A 25,459-nucleotide genomic window follows, 5' to 3' on the forward strand; every position below is an offset into this window, starting at 1 on the left:
AAACAAGAGAAAAGCTTCTGTTGCTGGACTGTGCTGCTGACTCTGACATCTTAGAAATGTTGTGCCCCCAATACAGTCATTTTGCACTACCCTAGTGGTCCTATGGGGCCATATTGCTGCCATAACTAGGCTGCTGAAGATTCCCAGGTGGAGTATAAAAGACTGTACTCCATCTTCACATAGGGATTATGCTGGGGATATACCTAGAGAAGAGGCATGTGCGATCCCCAGCTGGCAGCTCTAATTTATATTGGGGATAGGGAAAAACAAAGGTGGTGTGTAGCCATCTCTGTACCCCCCGTAGCCGCCTTGGGGCCTGCACCAAGTGCAGGGACATGCTCAACGTTCGAGCTCATAGGGCCTGATATTCAGACATGCTAAGCATCCACAGATCCCATCAATCTCCAGTGGAGATATGGGATCTCTCTATCTCTAAAAGTCAGACCCCTAATGACCAGTCCTATTGCTAGTATAGTGAATGTCAAAGCTGGGAGCAGAATTAAGGTCATTCTCATTTCAAGTGTACAAATAAATAATTCCGCATTAAATACATTTTACTAAAACATAATAAAAACGAAAGCTACAGAGCCCAGCACCTCCTTGCACCTTGCTGGGGCAGTGGTTCAGTACTGACTTCGAAGTAAGAAACCCTTTGCTGACTTGCCCATACCACTTCCTTCAGCACCCAGGGATTGTCTAGGTTGTCTCCCAGTCAAGAACTAATCAGGGTGAACCCTGCTTCAACCATATGTTTTCTCTGTAATGCTTTTATCTTAAGAATAAAATAGGCTTTCATAAAAAGAACTGGGTGGTAACTTCTAACTGTTGACAATTACTCTAGTATCGGTTTCTGAGGAGAAAGCAAACAAGTGCGCTTGGGCATCCTGTCTCTGTTGAGAATAACACAGTGAAGACAGGCAACTGTGCAGCCTGGAAATACTCTGGCCAGAGGGAGTAAGGCTTCGGTCTCCACCCAAGAAAAGCAAAGGTGAGGAGCTGGAAACCGGACAGTGAATGCCCTTGCTAGACCACTGAGGGGAAACACAAGTGCAATTGCCCTGAACCATGCCCACATGTGTTTGTTTATTGACAGGTATCTTAATGAAAATGCCCCTTATTTTAGTCACTATACATTTTTTTTCTATTTGTATTAATATATTCTATTTTCAAACCTAATGTATTTTTTTTTGTGAAACAGAAATACACAGTTGCAGAGAGAAGTAGATGTACAGGAAGTGGACTGTTCAAATGTATTGCTAGATGGCTGTTTTCCGTCATTTTCTACCTTAAACATTTTTACAAAAATGATTTTAGGCTCCATACCTCCAATGCGCTCTGCACAGGGGAAGCCTGTGCCTGCATGGACCTAGCAATTGAGCTTGTTGCTATATTAGGGCCTAAATCACTACCCAGAAGAAGATATTAATATTTGATATACACAAATAAAGCACTACTTCAAACAATTTTTACTGTGAACAATATATATGACTTACCTTTACAATGTAGTAAAAAATGCTTGTTCATGGGACTAAACTTTGCACTGAAGTATGTGCACTGATCTTCCATGAAGTTGCATGAAAGACACTGGCGGTTCAGTAATCCAATAGTTGATACACTGAGAACAAAATTAGTTACAAACATCAGAAAAGTTTCGTTTGATAACATAACAAACTCATGGAGTGATGCCAAAGGCCCACCAGACATTAGGTTTGTTTCCTGATCTCCACTCGTCTCTTGCTAATTTTTTTTTTGCTAGTTTTGCACAGAATATGAATATGACATGCTGTTGGTTGCTCCATTAAGCTACAATCCTACAAGCTGTTCTGTGAGGGAGGTCTTCTAAACCTGCATGAAACAGCTTACAGGACTGAGACCTTAATTATTAAAGGCACCCTTGGGAGTGAGAATAAAAGTAAAAAATTAATGAGAATTAGGGAGCTGTAGCTTTTAGAACTGGGGTTTCTGCATGGGTGAGGCAGTCTGCCCACAAATTTTAGACTGAAGGATTGGGGTTTTTGTAAATATAATTTTAGCCACATTGAGAAAGCTTTCTATACAGTATACCAGTCTGAAGAATACATATGTATTACACCATTGCATTTAGAGTTCACCAAATTTTTAATTTCATATTATATTCACATAAATATGATTGGCAATTTTTGAGCATAAAGTAGTATTTTACACCTACATTGTACTCATTTTGCTCAAGTGCAGATGACTAAACAAGCTGTGAGACAGCAGGAGGTCAGGCACATAGAATCTCTTTCTAGTTTATAGTACTTGTGTTAGGGCTATTGTAAATTTTCCTCTGAGTATTACTTACCTATATAGCTGTCTCCCTCTTGGGGAATCTTCAGTGCTTAAAAAATAACTGCCCAAGAAACACAAATAAAATTAAACTCACTTCTGAAAACTCTCTGATCCATATAATGTTAGGAAGAACTTTCAACATGAAGCCCAAATCCATGCAAAGCCCATTATGCAACAAATAGAGCTGGGTGAAATTTTTTACACTTTTTTTGTGTGAAATGTTTTACAAACTCATGCTGGTTTCGCTGAATCGTTTCAGTAAAAAAAAAAAAAATCTGAAAAAGTCAAAACATTTCAATTTTTCAATTCAAAATGAAACTTTTTGTTTCAAATTTTCCTTTAATTTTATTTGAAAAAATAATTTAAAAGGTTTAAAAAATGCTGGAAATCAAAATGATTCATTTCAATTCAGATCAAACAAAATGTTTCTCCCTGATCTTTACGCATTACTGAACATTTCAAAAAATGTTTTCAGTTTGAACCAAAGTATTTTTGGTTTTCTAAATTTCCAATGAGCCCCAAAAAATCCATTATTCACCCAGCTCAAATTACAAATGTGCAGAAAGCTTTACATACCCAGGCTGATGTATGTTTTCATATCAAACCAATGCTGAACTCTTGGGGGCACATTATGGCTTCCTTTGTGTGGCACCTATGCACTGAACAGCACCTAAAAAGAGCTTCTTTCCTTTTCAAAATCCACAGATGGATCTATCTGTAACTGCATCCCCCAGTAACCCTGGAGGCAAGGGTACTGATTCGAATCTCACACAGGCTCCATCACTGCTGCTGAAACTCTTTTTACTTCAGTGGAGCTCAGAGTCAAGCACATTATATTTATTTCTGCCTTATACAGATATAAATAAGACCTGTTCCAAAGCCCATTGTAGTCAGCTAGACTCATTCCATTGACTTCAATCTGTTTTGTATCAGGCCCATACTCTCTCCAGGCACTGCCATTCAGTCAGTGCACTTCCTTCCTTATTTAGGAACCTTAATATAGTCCCTGATTTGGTTTTGACCAGGTTTCATTAATACATTGGTTGAAACTCAATGATTTTGGCTGAGTTCCCCTCTATTTTCTTATTTGAGTTTTTGTATCTGTTTGAACAGAGAACATTAAAGTGAAGCTTGGAAGATTGGAATGCCCACACATCGAAACCAAAGAAAAGGTATAAAACCCCTGTGAACTCAAACCTCTGAGTTTTATCAAGTCTAATAATATTGCCAGTTTTTTTTTCTTGGATTCTGGAGGGTGGGGAGGGGGAGTGGGGTTGGAAAGGTTATTAACTCCATGCTGTAGTTTAATTCCTTTTATTTAATCAACAGAATGAGTCAGTAGATGGCACAGCATATCTCCATTAGTTATTCGAAAAAGATACTTGCATTACCTTGGCAGATCAAATGTATGAAACTGCTCTTTGTACTATGGTTATAATTTATGGCAGTGCTTTGCAAATGAAAAAAATATTGTTACTTAATTGTATATACACTATTTCCAGTTAAATTAATTCTATCTCGGTAATTCAGATATTTTACCTGCAGACAAAGAACATGAATACTCACATCTTTTGATTATTTTCATCATATGCCAGGATTTTGATAACTTCCCAGTTTCCTGATGTCAGGTGTCTCACACTGATTTGTTCAGTTTTAGCCTGCAGAGAAATGGTAAGTATTGACTTTCATCTTACTACTTATGTTTTTCTTTACCTAACATGATTGTCAGCACACATCATTACTGATTTACAGCTTTTTAATCTTTTAATGTACAACATAACTCACTTAAACCACAAAACCCACATGCACTGAAAGGCATTGACTGTAAGGATCCTTTCTCCCTCAATATTAACTTTTCCAAAGGTAGTAAAATCATGGCAGTTTCCATTGCAATATTTGTTTTCAATTACTCATACACAATATCGACAATAGAGGTTCTATATTTTATCTAGGTTGGCATATCTTTAATTTTGGTGCAAGTTTGATTTCAGCTAGAGGCTATCACAATGCATCCTGAAATTTTCACTATATTAAAAAAACCCTTTAAACTAACAAATAAGTGTTTTTCTTCCAGAAACGAGAATAAAGGTGCAAAAGATCAAATCCAGATCTTTAGTGCAGCAATTCACAGCGGCTGAGGATTTGACTCCAAAGCTGTAAGGAGCTAAACATAAATAAATATCACCTGTGTTTCTTGAAGATTTGCTTGTCCTTTACTTGCTGAAGTGGCACGAAGAGGCATAGCCTGACCCTATGCATTCAAAGTGCTGTACAAACATTAGCCAGTTACTGCAGAAAATTTACTGTATGTTTGTACAGAGCAGAGCATAATGGGGCCCTGAGCTGGTCTAGGCCTCTAGGCATTAACACAATACAAATAAACAACACCAATACTACTACCATCCTGTGAGGCAGGCAGATCAGTGTTTTAATCCCCTTTGTTGCTAACTTGCTAGGAGTCAAGGCAGAGCTGAACGTGGTCCCTAGAATCCACCTGTTATATTTGCATTTAAACTATCAGAGCCTAAACTTCCAGTCATTAGAATTACAGTGTCTCAACCACTGAGAAAATAAAAAAGACTGCTTGGGAAAGAATTGTACGGCGAGTGTAAGGTATTACAGTAGTTCCTAGAGGCCCCATCTGAGATCAGGGCCACATTGTGCTAGGTGCTGTATGTATCTATATTAAGAAATATTCCATTAAAATGGGGGTACTGACATTAGTTGGGGCATCTAGAAACTATTGAAATGAGTGAGTGTTTCCTGTCTGCTTAGATGGTAGAGACTAGAGGACTCTTCATTTATAACAAAGTTCCATCCGTGGCAGCACTGAAGAGAATTTTTAAGTTCTGAAATCACAGATTCCAAAATAAACTGTGGTTTATACTGCTGGTCAGTATTAAACAGTGTGGCCGTTTTTCAAGGTTACAGCTGTAATACATAATTTATTATGCTTGCTTGCAATTTTTGCCTCAAATCATTTAAATTACTTTTAAATTCTCATACTATGGTAGAAAATAAGAACCACTGTATATTTGTATTTTTTGGGGCGGGGAGGAGGGGAGGGAAACTAACTAAGAATTTCCAATAGACATATCACTCCTGGTTCAGTCCAATTTTTTAATTAATTTCTTTTCAATATGATATAAATTATTAAAGGTATTTGGGAACATAACACAGATTGAACACTTTACATTCAACAAGTAAATAAATTGATAGGCTCTAACACTTTTTAAAATAGTGCCCCAGATAAATTAAATTAGATGCTTTTGATAACCTGATTTGGTTATGTAATTGACATTTTGTGTGATAGCTTTTCTAAAACTTAGCATTAAGAAGGTTGATTTAAGATGTTCTAAGCAAAACCACCATATCTCACTAGCTGTGCTTCATTTGGATAACCAAACCCCAATGATTAATTGAAACAGAAGTGCATTGATCGTTAAAGTTTAATTCTGTGTTGTTAGACTTTTATGTTGGGGGCAATAAAACTGCTTAACTTCTCCTGTGTCTACAATGCTTACTTTTGCTTAACATTACCAATGAAAGATCTTAAGTGGGCAATTAAACATAACATTCCATTGTTTACTGCAAGTGTTCATTGTGGATTTTGGTTTTCACGATGTTGTGTACTAACCACCTATTTAAAATTCTGCTGAGGCAACTGTTATGCTTCTGTGGCTCACACAAAGTGTGACAAATATTTGATATGACAAAAGACTTTATGTGAAATGGTTAATATAATTTTCATGTCTCCATGTTTGCTTTAGAAATGGACAATCAGATTAATACAGTGTGCAAAGCACAGCATATAAACACATTTCCTATCCTTTATTGCCCCATATCAGCCCCATTACCATACAGAGTGTTGCTTACTGATGAATAACGATCAGTATATGGAATGTCTGGTTTCCTCGTATATATGTAGATAAAAACTAACTCCGAGGAGCAGCTATACATTAAAAAAACAAATTCATCACTAGTGTAAGGTAGTACAATTCCACTGAAGTCAGAATTAGACCTATTCATAGTTGTGGTGAATTTGGCCCAAACAATCTGAGGTCTTTGCCACTTTGCAGTTGTATATTCCCCCATGTCCTTATTCTGCTGAAAAGGGATGGACTGCTAAGCATTTAAGCACATGTTTACCTTTAAGGATATGTGTAAGTCCCATTGAAGTCAGTCCTTAAAGTTAATCATGTGCTTAAGTTCTTTGCCAAACAGGAATGGATTTAAGCGTGTGGTTATATGCTTTATTAAATTGGGGCCTTTATTGAGTTTCCTCAAAACTTTGGTTAGGTCTAATGAATCATAGAATCATAGACTATCAGGGTTGGAAGGGACCTCAGGAGGTCATCTAGTCCAACCCCCTGCTCAAAGCAGGACCAGCCTACAAGTTCACTCCAAACTCTTTATCGGCACTAACATTTAGTGTGACCTTACAAGATATTTTCCCTCCATTTTGTTATTATTTCAAACACTTTTGCAGGCTACACAGCACCATACAATGGGAAAGATGCCTAAATAGGACTGCCTTGATTGTTACATTAGCGTAATAGTCTCTGATTTTCATGCACATCACTGGTTTATTGAACGATGGAAGTTTGACACATACACTTATGTTTCCCATTCTAAAATCTTAGGGCACGTCTTCACTTGCAATGTTAAAGTGCTGCCACAGCGCTCTAAAAAACCCACCTCCACGAAGGGAGCAGCTCCCAGCACTGGGGCACTGTCTACACTGGCTAAACTTGCAGCACAAAGGGGGGTGTTTTTTCACACCCTTGAGGGAGAAAGTTGCAGCGCCGTAAAGTGCCAGTGTAAACAAGCCCAAAGTGATAAGTTAAGGTGCAACTGCTCTTTCTTTTTTGCACACTGAATTGTGAACAACATGCTTTATACTGAGATCAACATGAACATCATCGTAAGCGTGTGACACCAAGGAGCATTGGTATCATGAATGGCTGCTATTTTAATTCCTTAAGGCTCCTTTGAAAATCCCAGCATAAATTGTCTGGGATATGGCCCCTCTCTTCTTGTGTCCTATTGAGATCAGCTCAGGTACCTGAATTATCAGCCCCCTGATTTAAGTGGAAGCTGGAGGAATTCTCAGCTCTATAACTTAGGCTCAGATTCTCCAAGGGTTTTTGATGCCTCACTCCTATTAATTTCAGTTGAAATTAGGGGCCAAAATCTGTTAGAGGATCTGGGCCTTACTTTCTATGTTAGTTCACCACAGTCCAAATCTACTGGAACTTCTGGTCACACTGCACACTTTGTCCCAGGGGGATAACCCAAAGAAGTCAAAGTCATTGGAAAATGTAGCACTTGAAAGTGGCAGAATTCTAGTCTGGTTGAACTTTGGAGGGTTTCAGATTTGGACATTGGTTCCCGTATATGTTTTATCAATTAAATTTTGTGCGTGCACCCAGAGTTCTGGACTGACATTTAAATATATATATATATATATATATATATGACTATATATATATATAAAGTAAAATTGGCATTCTGAAGATTTCCTTGATTTCTATATTCATATGGAACTTATTGGATTAATACAGAGCATTACTTTGCTATAGAGGATTTAGAATGCAAACAACCTTTATGACTAGTTTTGGAGACAGGAAGAGAGATTGACTACCAGGTGCTGTGAGTGCCTGCTGTTGACAGATCTATTGAGCATCTTTGGCATCAGCCTACTATGGAGAGAGAGTTCATCCACCTTCCTGACTACATGGTGCTGCAAATGTGTCTTGCAGAAGAGCTGTGGTCACGACAGAGAAAAGGCTATCCCAATTATACATATGTGGAGGCTCTCAAGTGTCTACTTAGGGCAGTCTTTTCTTTGTGTAAGACATCACCAGGGACGCCCCTTACCAATATGCCTGGGGATTTATACAACCACTCCCCAAAAATATGAACTGAAGCAAAAACTTACCTGAACAATAAGCATGGCTATGTGGTGGAATTCACCGCGGCCACCTTGTTTCACTGGGACTATCATAAAGAACTTACTTCCATCTTTGGAGAAAACTGGCTCCTCATTCTATAAATATAAAATTGTTTAATTTGTCTCAAACTGTGTATTAAACTCTCCATCAAATAATCAGCTTGGATACCTAAATCTCTGGATTGTCATTGCTTACACGAAAGTTAAAGAGGTGTCCTTCTGATTTCAGCATAACTGTGTCTATATACCATGGTAAAAATAATGGAACTAGAATGGCTAAACCTCAAAGGGTTCTGAGATATGGTTCAATTCAGCAGCTATAAATTCAGACACTTTTTCAAAACTCTTTTGCCTGAATATTTGGGCTGAAAATCTCACAAAACTGACTCTCTCTCATGTGATTTTTGGTATTGTCCTCTTTTGCTAGTGTTGGAAATACTAGAGAGTTTCCTTTACGGACATATGTATAATAAAAGAAACAAGTTTTATTGATAATGATGACAAATGTTGTCTACTATGTCAATTCAGCAAAACAAAGTTGGCTTTTACAGGACGTAAGCCACCGTTTCTGAATTTGGATGGACATAAGCACATGTAAATGCTTTGATGAATCAGCGCCCTATCATTGACTGTTGAACTGTGTAAGTAACTTTGCTTGTTATTCATCTCCCTAATCCAACATCATATAGAAATGTTAAAGGGACACCGCCAACCAGAAAATCATAATTTTTAATGATTTTTTCTTCAACAGCTTACAAGATGGGACCTGAAATGTGTTTTAAATAAATATGTTTCATCCATTTTTGCAATCTGTTGGATTTTTTATTTGAATCTGTGAAAGTGGAACCATTTGCTGACATTTTGGATCTACATACAATTCATGTGTGTTAACTTTGTCATATTATTCTCAAGCATTCCTCTGGAGCCTTATACAACCTCTTTCTCTTCTATTCCTTTGCATCAATTTTGAACAGGAGGAAAAAAGGAGTAAAAACATTTTTATCTGAAAAGTCAGCATATCTTACTCAATGCACACAGAAGTAATTTTTACACAGTCATTTTTCTGATGATCATATGTTATATTAATGTGGGGGTCCTAAAAAGTGACTATTTTATTTTAACAGAAATGTCATTTTACATTTCATTAAAGAAAATCAAATAATGAGATAAAAGTAACAATAGAAGCAGCAATGCATTACATATTTCAAACATCATTCATACAGTACCTGTTTAGAAAGCCACACTTCTGATGTAATCTCGTATTTCTAAAAGAGAAGAATTATCTTTATGAAATGTATACAGATCAAAAAAATCCTCACTTTCATCAAAATGACTCTCTATATTTAATGTTTGTGTCCTGTGTTATAGAGCTCTAGCCCAGCGGTTCTCAAACTTCATTACACCATGACCCCCTTTTGACAACAAAAATTACTACACTACTCCAGGAGGAGGAACAGAAGCCTGAGCCTGCCCGAGCCCAGCTGCCTCGGGCCTGCGGCCAAAGCCCAAGGGCTTCGGTCCCGAGTGGAGGGCCTGCAACCTGAGCCCTGCTGCCCAGGGCTGAAGCCGAAGCTGAGCCTACCACCAGGGATGAAACCCTCGGGCTTCGGCTTCAGCCCCAGGCCCCAGCAAGTCTAACACCAATCCTGACAACCCCATTAAAATGGTGTTGTGACCTACTTTGGGGTCCTGACCCACAGTTTGAGAAGCTCTGTTCTAGTCTTTCCATTGACATTATCCCCAAAATGCACAATACTTAAAAGGTTATAACAGATGATAATTTAATTATAAGTACAGTTGTCTTTCTGAATTTCCAGGATAACTAGGGACATAAGATCTTTTAAAATCCTTTTTTATTAGCTTCAAAAAGCTTTGAACAGACAGTAATATTTGGTTTTTAACTCTAGGCATCATCTGACAACCGGAAATTTTTAGGACCTTCAGCAACATTGGCTAAACAGCCAGCACCAGATTTCTATCATTTGTTTTCATCTGAAACATGTTTTTCATGAGTCATAGTTTAGTTTAGTTTCATGGGTAATAGTTTAATGAATACATCAAAATCTTAGAATCTACTATATCATGCTGCATATAGGGCCATTGCCTTTACATCATACCATACAACCAGGTACTCCATATATCTACTAGTAAAATAATATGGGACAGATTTGCTGCTGGTATGAATTGTCTTAGCTGCACTGAAGTTATGATAACTGACACCAGCTGAGGATCTACCCCTAGAAGTGAGGTCCGATCAACTAAAATTCAAGTGGCTATCATAATTGGATCATTTGTTTTGATATAAATCCTTTTGGAATTGCAAATGAATACTGATAAACTCTTGGGATATTTACAAAAGTTGCATATGCATTAGCACTGAAATGGTAATATATGCTGTAAAACATTCTTGCACTGAGGATTTTTCAGTTCAGTTAGAAAGCCATGAGTCTTGTCCCACTGTCACTGAAGTCAATGGCTAAACTTTCCCTCAGTCTAATGGGTGCTGTGACAAAGTGGGAAATATCTGAGTTATTTTTTATGAGTATTGTGCATACCTCTGTGTTTGTTTATGTGGGTTACTTGATATGGAGGTAGATCAAAATGAGGTTGTAAGAACGAAACCAATAGGAAACAAAACAATGGCAAAGATAAGGTGTTATCAGAGTTATCTAAGCCTCTATCCAGGCTAAACTGCTTTACTCTTCCCAAGGCTAAGCATAGCATACAAAGGAATCCTAACCCTTAAATATGTTGGCCTCAGGAAGGGGGTGCAAGGAAGTTGTCAGCTGCTGCAGACTGACATAGATTGACTGAGAGTAAATGTCTGCAGCAAGAAGGCTGTAACTTCTTCCCCAAAGAGAACAGGGGGCACCAAGACTAAGACACGTCTGCATAGGGGCTTGTGATGAATGCTAAGTGTAAGTAAGACAGTAGGTGTATGGGTCTCTTTGTTGTTTTAAATCCACTTCTCTCAATGCTGTGAACCTTTTGGCAAATAAATCCTACTTTGTTTGAAGAAGCTGCTTCTGTGTCACTGCATTTTATTACTATCCACATGATCCCAACTGGAAACCATTCAGTGAGTGGTTGGATTGTTGGGTTTCACCCCAGGGAAAAGAGAAGTTGTGGGTATTGAAACGGGTGCACCTGAGGGACTGGACACAGCTACTCAGGGCCATGACAGGTGCAGACTACAGCTTTTATATAGCTTTTTTATATTTTTCCCAGTTATGACAGGAATCAAGACGAATGAAATAAATATTTCTGAGAGGTGCTACAGTGCAGTTAGTGTAAAGGTGTTATACAATATTCTTTTCTTTTTCTTGTACACAATCCAATCACACTCCAGCAACACCCGCAAGCTCTCCTTTACCTGTCACATTTTGTGGTCCATCTGAAGGTGTACATTCACAAATATTTCTGAAGGCACCCAGACTTATTAAAAAAAGTATAAAGAGGGATGAGTGATGGGTGCACGTGTCTTTGGAAATAGAAAGGTCATCATAGGATGAACACTTAGTTTCCAGTCCTGTTTTTATTGAACTCAAGGGGATTGTTATTATGGTCTTCAATTCAAGCAGGACCTGCCAGGTATGGAGACATGTTTGTGTGAGGGGAAAACGAGGAACCATGTCCTGAACCTTTGTGAAAAAGCTTCTGTTTTGAAATGGTGCCACATCCTATCACCACACAGAGGATGCTGTCAGAATCAGCAGCAAAAGCATTAAAATAAACATTCCTTTTGATGGGACTGGCCACTGTTTAGAGCTGTGTTATCATGGCTAAATTACAGGATAAAAAGTGAAATATTATTTCAACTTTGGGCTCCTGTGGAAACATCACATCTTAGCAATGGCTCCTTCTACGGCAGGAAATTTGGAAACAAAAGTTATCTTCTCTACTACCTGTTCTGAACTTTAGCTCCCCTTCACACACCCTTATGACTCCCTGACAGTCACCATATGTGATTTCCTTTGAAGCCCACAAAAACCTCTCCCCAGTCTTCCCAGAAATGTCAATTTCAATTTTTAAAAAATAGCGTTATCTTAACAATCAAATATATTGTTTAGGTACGATGAGCCTCTGGGGACTATCCTGCATCTTTCCTTTAAATCCATGCAAACCTTTATAGATACTAAGGTCTGGAATGGAACTATGTGGAAAGAAAAAACAGTGACTGGACAGCTGAGAGTACCTGAAGGGATATATCTTGCCTCTGCCTTAGCTAGCTGTAAAATGCCTGATTTTCAGAGGTGATGATCATCTGAAGTTAAATATTGAACAAAGCGTAGGAACTCTGAAAATTAGGTCTCTCGATTTTACTGATTGCATTAAATCATTTCATTATAAAATCTGGATTTCTATCCTTTCATTTATCTCCATGTTATCTGATTATATTTAGTTAGTAATTACGACATCAAAAGACATTCTGAAGACTAAACGCCAAACACCTATTTCTGGTGATAAGGATAAATATCAGTAATATAATCTGTGAAAGAAAGAAACAAGGAAATCTGACTTACCTTGCTACAAGCCCCAGTCGTGGTCTCACAAACCGTAAGAATGGAAATGTTCTGTGGTCTGTTTAACCATCTCACCACAGTCTTGGTATTGCTTACCCACTTTACCATAGTGATGTAGTATTCTCTGAGGTAAACATAAATTTTAAAATATAGTGGTCATATAATTTATATACGGCTGTGTAACGTTTTAAATTATAGTAGTAAGTAGACCAAATCTGGAAAACAAAGCCTGAACTGAGTTGCTCCCTGTGAAAACATCAGTATTGAGGGATGGAATTGGATACCCAAATGACAAATATATTGGGTCATGGATGCCACCACTAGGAATAGTGGTTATGGCATGCTGCTTGCCTGGGAAGTTTCTGCTCCTTTAGCAGTTATTTTGTAATCTTTTAAGTAGCCGTGAGACATATGCACCTTCTACAGACTTTGTCCCACATGACTGTATGCAATAAATTATTCAATGAAGATTTAAACTATATAAAATACAGGTTGCAAATATGTCAAATTACTGCCATATTTAAAATAGTTTCCCAAAAATATATACTGTCCATTTTGATGCTGATGCAGCAAACCACATAAACATGTGCTTAACTTTGTGCAAGTTAGTAAGGTGTTTTATGAAACAGAAGAGAGGCTAGAGCAAAGCACTGAGGACTGTGCCACTGAGTCATGGTCAGAATAAAAGGAGAGTAAATTTACTTGCATTCTCGTTTCTCTGTTTAGTGTGAGAAGCAAATAAGTAAAAGGAGAACCTACACAGAAACCAGATGTTGCACCTGAACTTTCCTAGACTAACCACATGTGGTAATGAATGCATTTGTTTTCAAAAATAGTCTGCAGATTGCCGTATTTCTTTGCTATGCCAGACGCTTCTCTGTCCTGGACATATAGCTGACATCAAACTAAGAGAAACAAACTTTTGCACAAACACTCAATCCCTCCCTAACAAAAACAAAACAAAACCACAAAGCCCACCATTGTTTTGCAAGGTTTGTGGGATCATTTTAAAATGCCATTGATACACTGTAAGTATTCTATGCAGGGACCAAGTGAAGAGAAGTCAGACACTGTGTCACTGTTAGTCGACTTTCACTGTAGCAAATAACTTGTAATACCAGACAAACTGTCCATCCCCAGACATGTTTGGCTCAGCAAAGGAGTCCAACACACAGATTTTAATGACACAGAATATCTACTTATCTCCTACAGAAATCCTGTTATGCTGTCAAACTAAAGATGTTACTAAGGCGGCCTGTTGCAGCTTGTCATCACAAAGAAACTTGGTGTGCTTGCTTCAATTCACTGCTTATGGCAGCTGGCAGCTCCTACGGTCCAGCTGAGAAATGCTCAACATTGGACTTAAACAATGTGTCTAGAAATTCAGTCCCACTTTAAACTGAGGCTGTTAGCTTGCACTTAATTAGTTTTGTAATGTAGTTTTGATGGAAGCTTCATTACTTGTTAACAGCAGCTATTTATAATTATAGAGTCAAAAAACATCTTACTACATTACAGACGGCCAATTTGTGGCCTGTAGGAAAGTTTTGTGGGACTTTGATGCTGCACACAAAAGATAATGGGCCCAGGAAAGCAATGCAGATGCCCCAGGTCTGAATTTGACCCCATGTTTATGGCATGTGGTAGAATAACTAAATTGGCACACCTTGCCTGGGACTATCCTTCCCTGTTTTTCCACCTGATTCCAGGTGATATGGGTGTTCTTCCAGAGTGTGATCTGACATGCTGACTGGAACTAGTGAGTAGGGGGTTAGTATTTGTATTTTGAATATTTAACATCAAGCCACATCAAACCAATGGTTAAAATCAAACCATAAGGTGACCTTCCAACAAATATCGTGTGAACCCACAATTTTAATTGCACTTCTAGTTCACAATACGTGAAAAATTACAGACCATTTAAAAATTCTTTTAATTTTCTTGTCTACTGACAAAAAAAAATCTACTTTCAAATTTCACTACTCTATGACCTGTTTATAGAAGCTCCCCCCTACATGTGTCTTTCTGGAATTATAAATTGATGTTGCATGATATTTTGACAAGCTCCAAGTAATGCTTACCTGTAGTACATACTCCTGTACTTGGTTGAATCTATTTGTATCTATCTATCACATACACAAAAAGAACATTATTAAAGTTTCAAAGTCGAACACTTAAAATTTTTAAAAAATGCCAGATATAAGGTTGCATATGCGACCTTAATTTGGCCCTCTGGGGCTAGATTCACAAGGGGTACTTAGCAATTGCAATGTCTCACTGTTAGGCATCGTGCCATCTTGTAATGTTAAAAGTGAAGTGCGCAGACTCTCCATTCAGTGCATGGGGAGAGTTAGGGATTCACAGAAGCCAACATGCTGAATGGCGTAGCCAGTAGGAAATGCTGAGCAGAGGAATGGTGCCTAAGCCCCGCCCCCAAAGGGAACTAGGCACCTAACCCTGAGGTGACTCCCTCCACTCGGAATTCACAGCTGTGAACCCACTCCTGGAGTCAGATACCTAAATCAGGTCAGTTCCTTCTCAAGGTAAACCAAGGAGAGGGAGCAGGCGGTGGTGGTGCCCCTCTTTCACCCAATCACACTGTGGTTCGAGCATTCACCTTGGATGCAGGAGACAGATTCAAATCCTCCTTTGCTTGATGTAGAGCAGGGACCTGAACCCCGATCTCTCACCAGCCAGGAGAGTGCCATAGACACAGGGCTATGGGGTATTCAGGAGTGCATCTGTCACAATAGCTCCTGTTGAAGCTGTTCCACTTGGTATAAATAATAAATATTCATTGGACAGGAGTGGGGTGGGGAGAGAGAGAGAGAGAGAGAGACTCTATAGCCTGGTGGTTAGGGCACTCTCTTGGGAGGGGTCAGACCAGGGTTACAGTCTCTGCCCCACTGAATAATTATTTATTTATACAAAGTGGCACAGGTTTTCATCCCAGTCTCCTTATCCAACCATCCTAATCTCCTTTTATGGCTCTTTGTCCAATCTATCTCTTCTCCCTCCCACCCCACCACACTGGCTCCAGTCCTAGTCTTCCTTCCCAGGCTCCATATCCAGTCTCAGTATTCCACCCACACCCCTCATCTCTCAGTTTCAGTTTTCTCCTTCCCTAGCTTCTTGTGCCAGTTCATTCCCTGCACTCCAGTTCCTTGTCAAATGAGTCTTCCCTACCCCGGTCTCCCTTTACTGCTTACTCATCCCAGTCTCCTTCCCTCCCACAGCTCCTCATCTAATTTCAGTGTTTTCCCTCCCAGCCAACTAGGTCCTAGTTCCAGTTGCCATTTCCCTCATTGGTTCCCAGTCCCAGCCACCTTGTCCCATCAGTTTCAGCCACCTCTCTCCTCCAGCTCCCAGTCCCAGCCTCCATATTCTTCCTGGCTCCCAGTCAAAGCACCCCTCCACTCCAGCTCACAGTCTTCTTGCCCAGCCAGTCCCAGACTCCTTGTCCCAGTCCCAGACTCCTTGTCCTTGTCTACTGCTTTTCCCCATGCAGTCTGGCTTTTGTCCTCTCTGCATTTGAATCAGACAGCTTCATCTTCCATTCTGCCTGGGTTCAGGGGGGTGGGGGGGTGGTCATTTGGAGCACAGGAGAAACTGGTTCCCTGCTCTTAGTTTTAGTGCCTGGCCCCACCCTGGCCCATATCAGCTGGAAGCAGCCATTAGAGAGAAAGTCTGGCTTTGTCCGTATGACTCTGGGCTAGAGCATGCCCAGTTGTTCTGCAGGGATGGTGCATCTACAGTCTGGTCACATACAGGAGTTGTGGGGGAATGGGCATACTAAATCACTCTGTGGGAATGGTGCATACACAGTCTGGTTAATATTAGGAGCTGAGAGAGGCTTGAGCATGCTTGGTAAGTATGGACTCTTCAGAGTCTTTAGCTGCTGAAATTGAAAGAGATTCTACAGAGCATGTGCAAACTGTAATTTTTAGAGGTTTATAAACTGGCTAAATTTGCTCAGATTTCATGGGGACACTACAAGGCATATTTCTGAAACAAAGACCACCCGCCTCCCACCCCACCAGCACATGTCAAGTTCCTGCTCCAAAGTGTGGGAGCACTAAGGAGGTTGAAAGAAAAAGTCACCCACATTTTTGAATATGAGGGAAGCAATGCATTTTCTCTAGCCTCGTTCTCTGAAATGGCTTAGCCATTTTGGCTGAAAATTAATATATCAGCCTAGGGCAGACACCAGCCACACAAACTTGCAGAATGAATGGTTAAAGTTTGACAAAGTTATGAGCTGAAAACAGGGTCTTATAATTGGTAGTGTTGGGCAACAGACAGGACTCACATATATGTGTATATATATGTGTGCGTGTATGTTACATACACACACACAGAGATACTAAATCCATCCTTCTTTGAGATACACTCAGTTGAAAGAGCAATAATCTTTTCTTACAATTTTTTCCTTTAATTTGGTGGTCTAAATTGAGCACTATATTATGTTCACACCACAATAATATGCTAACCCATTAATTATCATTTAAAAATGTATGATCCTCTGATCTCACTTGTGCGTTTGGGGAACCTAGTGAATGAGAAGATATGTGCATTATCTTATTGCCTGCCATGCTAAGTGCTTAGCAAAGTCAACAGAGACAGTAATCTGAACAAAGAAAAGGGATTTGCATTGAATTACTCTGAAAGCATAGTTACATTCACAATCTAAATTCGCCTGAAGAGTGGATACTTAGATTTGAATTAGAATAGTTTGAAAAAAATGTTTTGAGCTTTAAAATAAGAATCTGTCCAAGAAAAAAATCCAATTTTGCAAATTCAGACAATTTGCTATAATGAAGTAATTGAAGTCTAATTTAGAGCCAATGAATAGGTTGTGAAACATATCTACCGATTACAGTAGCAGGAAGTTTCTGTTACTTAAAACTTGTGGCAATGGAATGATGGTGTACCCTAGTGTATGGTGACTGTATGAAGTAGTTGTGGATCTGGTTGAATAAGTACAGCATGTGCTAGCATGAACAAGCTACGCTGTGTTGCTCTTTTAGTTTGCTGGCAGATTGTCTGCTAAGAAAGGTAAACACTAGATTCTTGTCCTACGAATGAGTTCCTAAAATATATATTGTGTTTTTAAATTATTTATACTGCTGTGTATTAGAAAGAGGTACTATATGCATTTATGAGTACTAATGGGAAATTTTTGCACTTATGGACACTGATGCAAAAGTTAATACTGTGCAACTAGAAATGAACCCTGCAAGGTAACCAAACTCATTACAATCAAGTACTGTTGCGTGCTATATTGAAAGAAAGCTAGTCTTTTGGTTAAGGAAAAAAAACCTGGGACTCAGGAGATACAGTTTGATGGATCTACCACAGACTCCCTGAGTGACTTTGGACAAGTCACTTAGTCCCAGATCTTCCAAGTGCTTAGGCATTTAAAGGTGTTTGAGGAATGGGGCCTTAGGGCCTGATTTTCAGAAATGCTAGGCAACTGCTGCTACCATTAACTATAGCTGGAGTTGTGGGTGCTAAGTACCTCTTATCTTAATATGTTTGTGGCTTAGTTCCCCATTTGCAAAATGGGGGCAATAATACTTCCTGTCTTCCACACTGTGTACATCAGAAGCAAGAAGCCTGATAAACAAGCAGTGGGGCCACTGGATGATTGAGATGCTAAAGGAACATTCAGGGATGATAATGCCATTGCGGAGAAACTAAATGAATTCTTTGCACGGATCTTCATGGCTGAGGATGTGAGGGAGATTGAGCCATTCTTTTTAGGTGACTAATCTGAGGAACTCTCCCAGAATGATATGTCATTAGAGGAGGTTTTGGAACAAATGGATAAACTAAAGAGTAATAAGTCACCAGGACCAGATAGTATTCACCTAGGAGTTCTGAAGGAACTCAAATGTGAAATTGCAGGACTACTAACTGTAGTCTCTAACCTGTCATTTAAATCAGATTCTGTACCAAATGACTGTAGGATACCTAATATGACGCCAATTTTTAAAAGGGGCCCCAGAGGGGATCCTGGCAATTACAGGCCAGTAAGTCTGACTTCAGTACCGGGCAAACTGGTTCAAACTATAGTAAAGAACAAAGTTGTCAGACACATAGATGAACATAATTTGTTGGGGAAGAGTCAACATGGTTTTTGTAAAGGGAAACCATGCCTCACTAATCTACTAGAATTCTTTAAGGGGGTTAACAAGCATGTGGACAAGGGAGATACAGTGGATACAGTGTACTTAGATTTTCAGAAAGCCTTTGACAAGGTCCCTCACCAAAGGCTCTTAAGCAAAGTAAGCTGTCATGGAATAAGAGGAAAGGTCCTCTCATGGATCAGTAACTGGTTAAAAGATAGGAAACAAAGGGTAGGAATAAGTGGTCAGATTTCAGAGTGGAGAGAGGTAAATAGTGGTGTCCCCCCGGGGGTCTGTAGTGGGACCAGTCCTATTCAACATATTCATAAATGATCTGGAAAAAGGGGTAAACACTGAGGTGCCAAAATTTGCAGATGATACAAAACTACTCGAGACAGTTATGTCCCAAGCAGACTGTGAACAGCTACAAAAGGATCTCTCAAAACTGGGTGACTGGGCAACAACCTCGCAGATGAAATTCAGTATTGATAAATGCAAACTAATGCACATTGGAAAACATAATCCCAACTATACATGTAAAATGAAGGAGTCTAAATTAGCTGTTACCACTCAAGAAAGAAATCTTCGAGTCATTGTGGATAGTTCTCTGAAAACATGCACTCAATGTGCAGTAACAGTCAAAAAAGCAAACAGAATGTTGGGAATCATTAAGAAAGGGATAGATAAGACAGAAAATATCATACTGCCTCTATATAAATCCACGGTATGCCCACATCTTGAATAATGTGTGCAGATGTGGTCACCCCCTCTCAAAAAAGATATATTGGAATTGGAAAAGGTTCAGAAAAGGGCAACAAAAATGATTAAGGGGATGGAATGGCTTCCATGTAAGGAGAAATTAATAAAACTGGGACTTTTCAGCTTGGAAAAGAGATGACTAAGGGGGGATAAGACTGAATCATCTTGACTCATAAAATCATGACTGGTGGAGAGAAAGTAAAGAAGGAAGTGTTATTTACGCTTTCTCATACCACAAGAACTAGGGGTCACCAAATGAAATTAATAGGCAGCAGTTTTAAAACAAACAAAATGAAGCATTTTTTTCATACAACACATAGTTAGTCTGTGGAACTCTTTGACAAAGGATGTGTGAAGGCCAAGAATAAAACAGGGTTCAAAACAGAACCACATAAATTCATGGAGGATAGGTCCATCAATGGCTATTCGCCAGGATGGGGAGGGATGGTGTCCCTAGCCTTTGTTTGCCAGAACCTGGGAATGGGCAACAGGGGATGGATCACTTGCTGATTACCTGTTCTAGTCATTCCCTGTGGGGCACCTGGCATTGGCCTCTGTCAGAAGATAGGATACTGGGCTAGATGGACCTTTGGTCTGACCCAGTATGGCTGTTCTTATGTTCTACATCTCTCTTGTCTACTTAGATGCTAAGCTCTTTGGGGAAGGGACTTTTACCATGTGTTTGCACTGCACCTAGAAGAATGAGTTATCAGTCTTAGTTTGGTCCCGGTTATTACCCTAATACACACACATAACATAAATAATAATTTAAATAGGAAATTTATGACAGATAAGGGCTTAAGGAATTGAAAGTATTCAATGGGAAGGATCAGATGACCATAATGTCTATGATTAAATTACAATACTTTAGTTCTTTGCATTTACATAACATGTTCCATCCATTTGCTATGCTGATCTTAATGGCTTACTCTTTTACAACAAGCCTGTGATGTAGATTAGATTGTTGGTAGATTGTTACTACCATTTTAAAGATGAGGGGACAGAGGGTGGAATGAATTCTCCCATCACATAACAAGTCTATAAGCAGAGCTAGGACTAGAGCTAGAGCTGTGGAAATCATTGATTTGTTGCTTTGCTGGTATTTCTGAAAAATCGGGGTTGGGGGGTAGGGGAGACAATGAATTGAAAAGTTAAAAAAAAATCATTTCAAGTCAAACAAAAAGTTTAATTCGACCTGAAACAAAATGTTTCATATTGATTTCAGAATTTATTTATTTATTCTTCCATGAACTTGAAGGACATTTCTAAACAAAAAGTCATTTCAAATTGAAACATTTAAATGTTTTTCAGTGACATTATTAAGGGCACAAGAGCAAACTATCCTGCTGTATAGAAAAGATAGGAAGTATGGCAAGAGAGCACCCTAGCTCAACCAGGAGATCTTCAATGATCTAAAAATTTTAAAAAAAATGTGTCCTACAGAAAGTAGAAACTAAGTCAAATTACAAAGGATGAATATAAACAAATAACACAAGTATGTAGGGACAAAATTAGAAAGGCCTAGGCATAAGATGAGATCAAACTAGCTGGATACAAAAAGGGTACCAAGAAAACATTGTACAAATACTTTAGAAGCAACAGGAAGACCAAGGACAGAGTAGGCCCATTACTCAATTGGGCAGGGGTGGGGGGGAGAAGGGGAATAACAGAAAATCTGGAAATGGCAGAGGTGCTTAATGACTTCTTTGTTTCAGTTTTCACCAAGAAGGTTGGTGGTGATTGGATGTCTAACATAGTGAATGCCAATGAAAATGAGGTAGGATCAGAAAAGGCTAAAATAGGGAAAGAACAAGTTAAAAATTACTTGTACAATTTAGATGTCTTCAAGTCACCAGGGCCTGATGAAATGCATCCTAGAATACTCAAGGAGCTGACTGAGGAGATATCTGAGGCATTAGCAATTATCTTTGAGAAGTCATGGAAGATAGGAGAGATTCCACAAGATTGGAAAAGGGCAAATATAGTGCCAATCTATAAAAAGGGAAATAAGGACAACCCAGGGAATTACAGACCAGTCAGCTTTACTTCTCTACTTGGAAAGATAAAGAAGCAAATAATTAAGCAATCAATTTGAAAACATCTAGAAGATCATAAGGTGATAAGTAACGGTCAAAATTTGTCAAAAACAAATCGTGTCAAACCAACCTGATAGCTTTCTTTGATAGGGTAACAAGCCTTGTGGATGGGGGGAAGTGGTAGACGTGGTATATCTTTACTTTAGTAAAGCTTTTGATATTGTCTCACATGACTGTCTCATAAACAAACTAGGGAAATACAACCTAGATGGACCTATTGTAAAGTGGATACAAAACTTGTTAGAAAACCGTTTCCAGAGAGTAGTTATCAGTGGTTCACAGTCATGCTGGAAGGGCATAATGGGTGGGGTCCCGCAGGGATCAGTTCTGGGTCTGGATCTGTTCAATATCTTCATCAGTGATTTAGATAATGGCATACTGAGTACACTTATAAAGTTTGTGGATGATACCAAGCTGCGAAGGGTTGCAAGTGCCTTTGTTCTGGGTGCCACATTTCAGGAAGAATGTGGACAAATTGGAGAGTCTAGAGAAGAGTGACAAAAATGATTAAAGGTCTAGAAAACACGACCTATGAGGGAAGATTGAAAAAAATAGGTTTGTTTAGTCTCGAAAAGAGAAGGCTGAGAGGGGGCATGATAACAGTTTTCAAGTATGTAAAAGGTTGTTACAAGGAGGAGGAAGAAAAAATATGTTTTTCTTAACTTCTGAGGATAGGACAAGAAGCAATGGGTTTAAATTGCAGCATGGGAGGTTTAGGTTGGACATTAGGAAAAACTTCCAAACTGTCAGAGTGGCTAAGCACCGGAATAAATTGCCTAGGGAGGTTGCGGAGTCTCCATCATTGGATATTTTTAAGAGCAGGTTAGACAAATACCTTTCAGGGATGGTCTAGATAATACTTAATCCTGCCATGAGTGCAGGAGACTGGACTAGATGACCTCTTGAGGTTCCTTCCAGTTCTTAAATATCTAACTACCCCATCCCCCACATTCACAAACAGAAAATACATATATAAATGAATCTGATGATGTGAAAATACTGCAAACAATGAAGACGATAGTGGAGTCTCGTAGCAGTGTTATTACATTTTATCTGTATTTACACAAATCCAATTTTTCGAGTGTTTATAACTTGATTCGAAAAAAAAAATACCATGACATCTTTTCATCCTGACTGTGCTATTGACATCTGTCTTTGAAGATTGCAAAGGTATAGGTAAGTGAGATTTGGCTTTACAATTGGAACATAGGACCTGATCCTAGTCCCATTAAAATCAAGAGCAAAACATCCATTCCATGGACAGAATTGGGTTCTTAGTCAACAATTCTGTGTATTGCACAGACATTACTCCTTGTATGGGCCCCAAGAAATTGAGAGACATAAAATGTAGTAAAAAACTATGTCATTGAAGAAGAACGGATCTAGTTACACACTGTGAATAGAAACATTGAGTGATACAATTTTTGCAGTTACTTTTCAGAACACAGACACTTTAAGGATGAGATTGTTGACACTGGGTCTCCAGCTCCTTTGTACCACTTTCGCAGTGTAAAACAGTAATTTACTTCAGGGACATGCTTGCATAGGTAAATCCCAGTCTCATACTGCCAGTTTACACCATACTCGACAATCTCATGTATAGGGGGAAATGCCCAGAGCACTTAGGCAATTCTGGGCTGGAAGAAGGCTTCTATGGGGCTTTTGCAGCCAGGATAGGTTAAAGCAGCCCTGAAGCTGCTCTCACTTATGTTAGGGATCTAACAAGATTCTAGATCATGCTTTGCCACCCTCTCAGATCCTGCACTGAGCGTGATTCAACTGCACTCAAAGATCTGGGCCTAAATTCCTCACCCTAAGTGAGGCTTTAGGGGAACACAGAGAAGTATATGTCACCTTTAGTGGTTCAGGCATGCACAATATCTATTTTCAGAAAGACTTTTTTGCTAAAAGTTCTATATAAAAAATATCCCTAAAAGTGAACCGAACTCTAGAGAATTTTTAAAGGTTCCCATTACTGTTTTTTTTGAGAAACACGTTGCTGATCTTATTACTAATGGGACTGCAAAACACTGATTCCTGAAACAAGTTAATACTAAAGCATCAGAATCATTAAAAGCCCTGCCCAACTCTTGACTTCTCTCATGTTTGTACATGTTTTATGTGCACGTAAGACTCAGATTGACAAACATTCAGTTTACCTGAATGCGAGTTGCAGATCACAACTTTCAAACGAATCTTGACTCATACCTATGTCAACTTTCTATTTTAGATAACTAGGGCATTATGCTTTAATAGGTAAAATTAAAATTGATTTTTCCAGGTTTGTACAGCCTTGCTCTGGTTTCCATGATGCAACAGCAGAATGGATTTTTTTTTAACTGAGTGTATCCCAAAGAGAACTGAGAATGTTAACATTAGTCTTAGTAAAGCTAGAGTGAGCTTCACACCAAAGTCTCAAACTCTGGGAAGTGAGTCCCTGTAGGACCACATAGGACAATCTGTGAATTCAGTTGTTGCTAGCTTTACAGCTCAGAATGGAAAGAAAGACTGAACAATGTCAATATTCATTTAATTAATTCAATTTTGTTTTACTCTGAGAGAAACAGATCACTTAAGGAGCAAGAATGAATTTACAAAACTGGTAAATTTATGTGCTTCTTTTTTCTTTTCTTGAAGATTTCAAGAATTCCACTGTATATAACTGATACTTTCACTGGCTTTGTACGATTTAAAGAACAATTTTAATCCATTTCATTTAAGAGTTTGTTCTCCAGTTTTTGTTTTTTGGTTGTTAGGGTTTTTTTTAGCTCATTTAGAAGGGCATATGCTGTTGCTTCTGCCAGTGACCAGTTAGCAAACATTTGATTTGTGTTCATGTCTTTCATAAAAGGCTCCATTTTCAGAGAGAAAATCTATTTTCAGCAAGCACAGTCCATTCAAAATCATTCCTTTTATCTAAACAGTAAGTATTCATGCCAGCATGTGCAACTAACAGGACCTGATTCACCCCTGAATTATTACCATAGGACTCTGGTGTAGCTCTACTGATGTCAATGAAGTTATAGCAGTATGAAACTGTGATAATTCAGGCCCATAGTGTTAATGTCATGGCCATTTCAAAGAACCCGTTAAAAACTGTAAAACCGTTCAGGCTTTGCAGAACTGCACAAACAACAAAGTGTATGCCCTGCTTTTTTGGACTAGTGGTAACATAATTCTTTATCTTATTTACCACCTTTTAGCAGGAGAGCTCAAACTATTTTAATAATATTTAAATAAGCCTCAAACTGTTCTGTGATGAAGGGCAAGGTGATGATACACAGTGACGGCCTCCTTTACCTCTAGAATGCAGTCAGCGCTGTTCAATAGCACCAAATAACATTACCTAACAATTTAGGGCAAGAAGTAAAATGGACTATCATAGCGAGCTGAAGCTGCAATGGGAATTTAGGCTGGCAGAATATAATGATATAAATTGGAATTTGGCTGGAAGACTTTAATTAAAACTCTCCTGTCCTTAAAGCAAGTTCCAAAAGATCTTTAATAAGCATAGGGGGTCAAGAGCTCAGCTTTATGCCTCATGCAAAAGACAGTAACTTCAGGAGGACAATTCCTGGCAGCACCATGCTGTCACTACTTCAGTACTGACTCAAAAGGAGGAGGAGTCACACCTAGTAAATCATCTCACTATTTCCTGAAGCACCTACTTATGCCCAGAGATCTCTGTAG

At 38.9% G+C, this 25,459-nt stretch overlaps 1 protein-coding gene across 2 annotated transcripts in view; it reads right to left on the reverse strand.

Annotated features, from left to right (window-relative positions):
• DPP10 (dipeptidyl peptidase like 10) overlaps window positions 1-25,459 on the reverse strand; it is a 451,471-nt gene that overhangs the window by 27,372 nt on the left and 398,640 nt on the right. For both annotated transcript variants that reach the window (XM_073305257.2, XM_073305256.2), the window contains exons 11-16: window positions 12,787-12,910; window positions 9,490-9,528; window positions 8,252-8,359; window positions 3,877-3,968; window positions 2,324-2,371; window positions 1,494-1,615 (exon numbers count right to left, since the gene is read on the reverse strand). In XM_073305257.2, coding sequence (XP_073161358.1) covers window positions 1,494-1,615; window positions 2,324-2,371; window positions 3,877-3,968; window positions 8,252-8,359; window positions 9,490-9,528; window positions 12,787-12,910 — 533 coding nt within the window. The remainder of the gene's footprint in view (window positions 1-1,493; window positions 1,616-2,323; window positions 2,372-3,876; window positions 3,969-8,251; window positions 8,360-9,489; window positions 9,529-12,786; window positions 12,911-25,459) is intronic.

The sequence above is a fragment of the Lepidochelys kempii genome, chromosome 11 (assembly GCF_965140285.1).
Source record: "Lepidochelys kempii isolate rLepKem1 chromosome 11, rLepKem1.hap1, whole genome shotgun sequence".
In the NCBI taxonomy this organism is placed as follows: Eukaryota; Metazoa; Chordata; order Testudines; family Cheloniidae; genus Lepidochelys; species Lepidochelys kempii.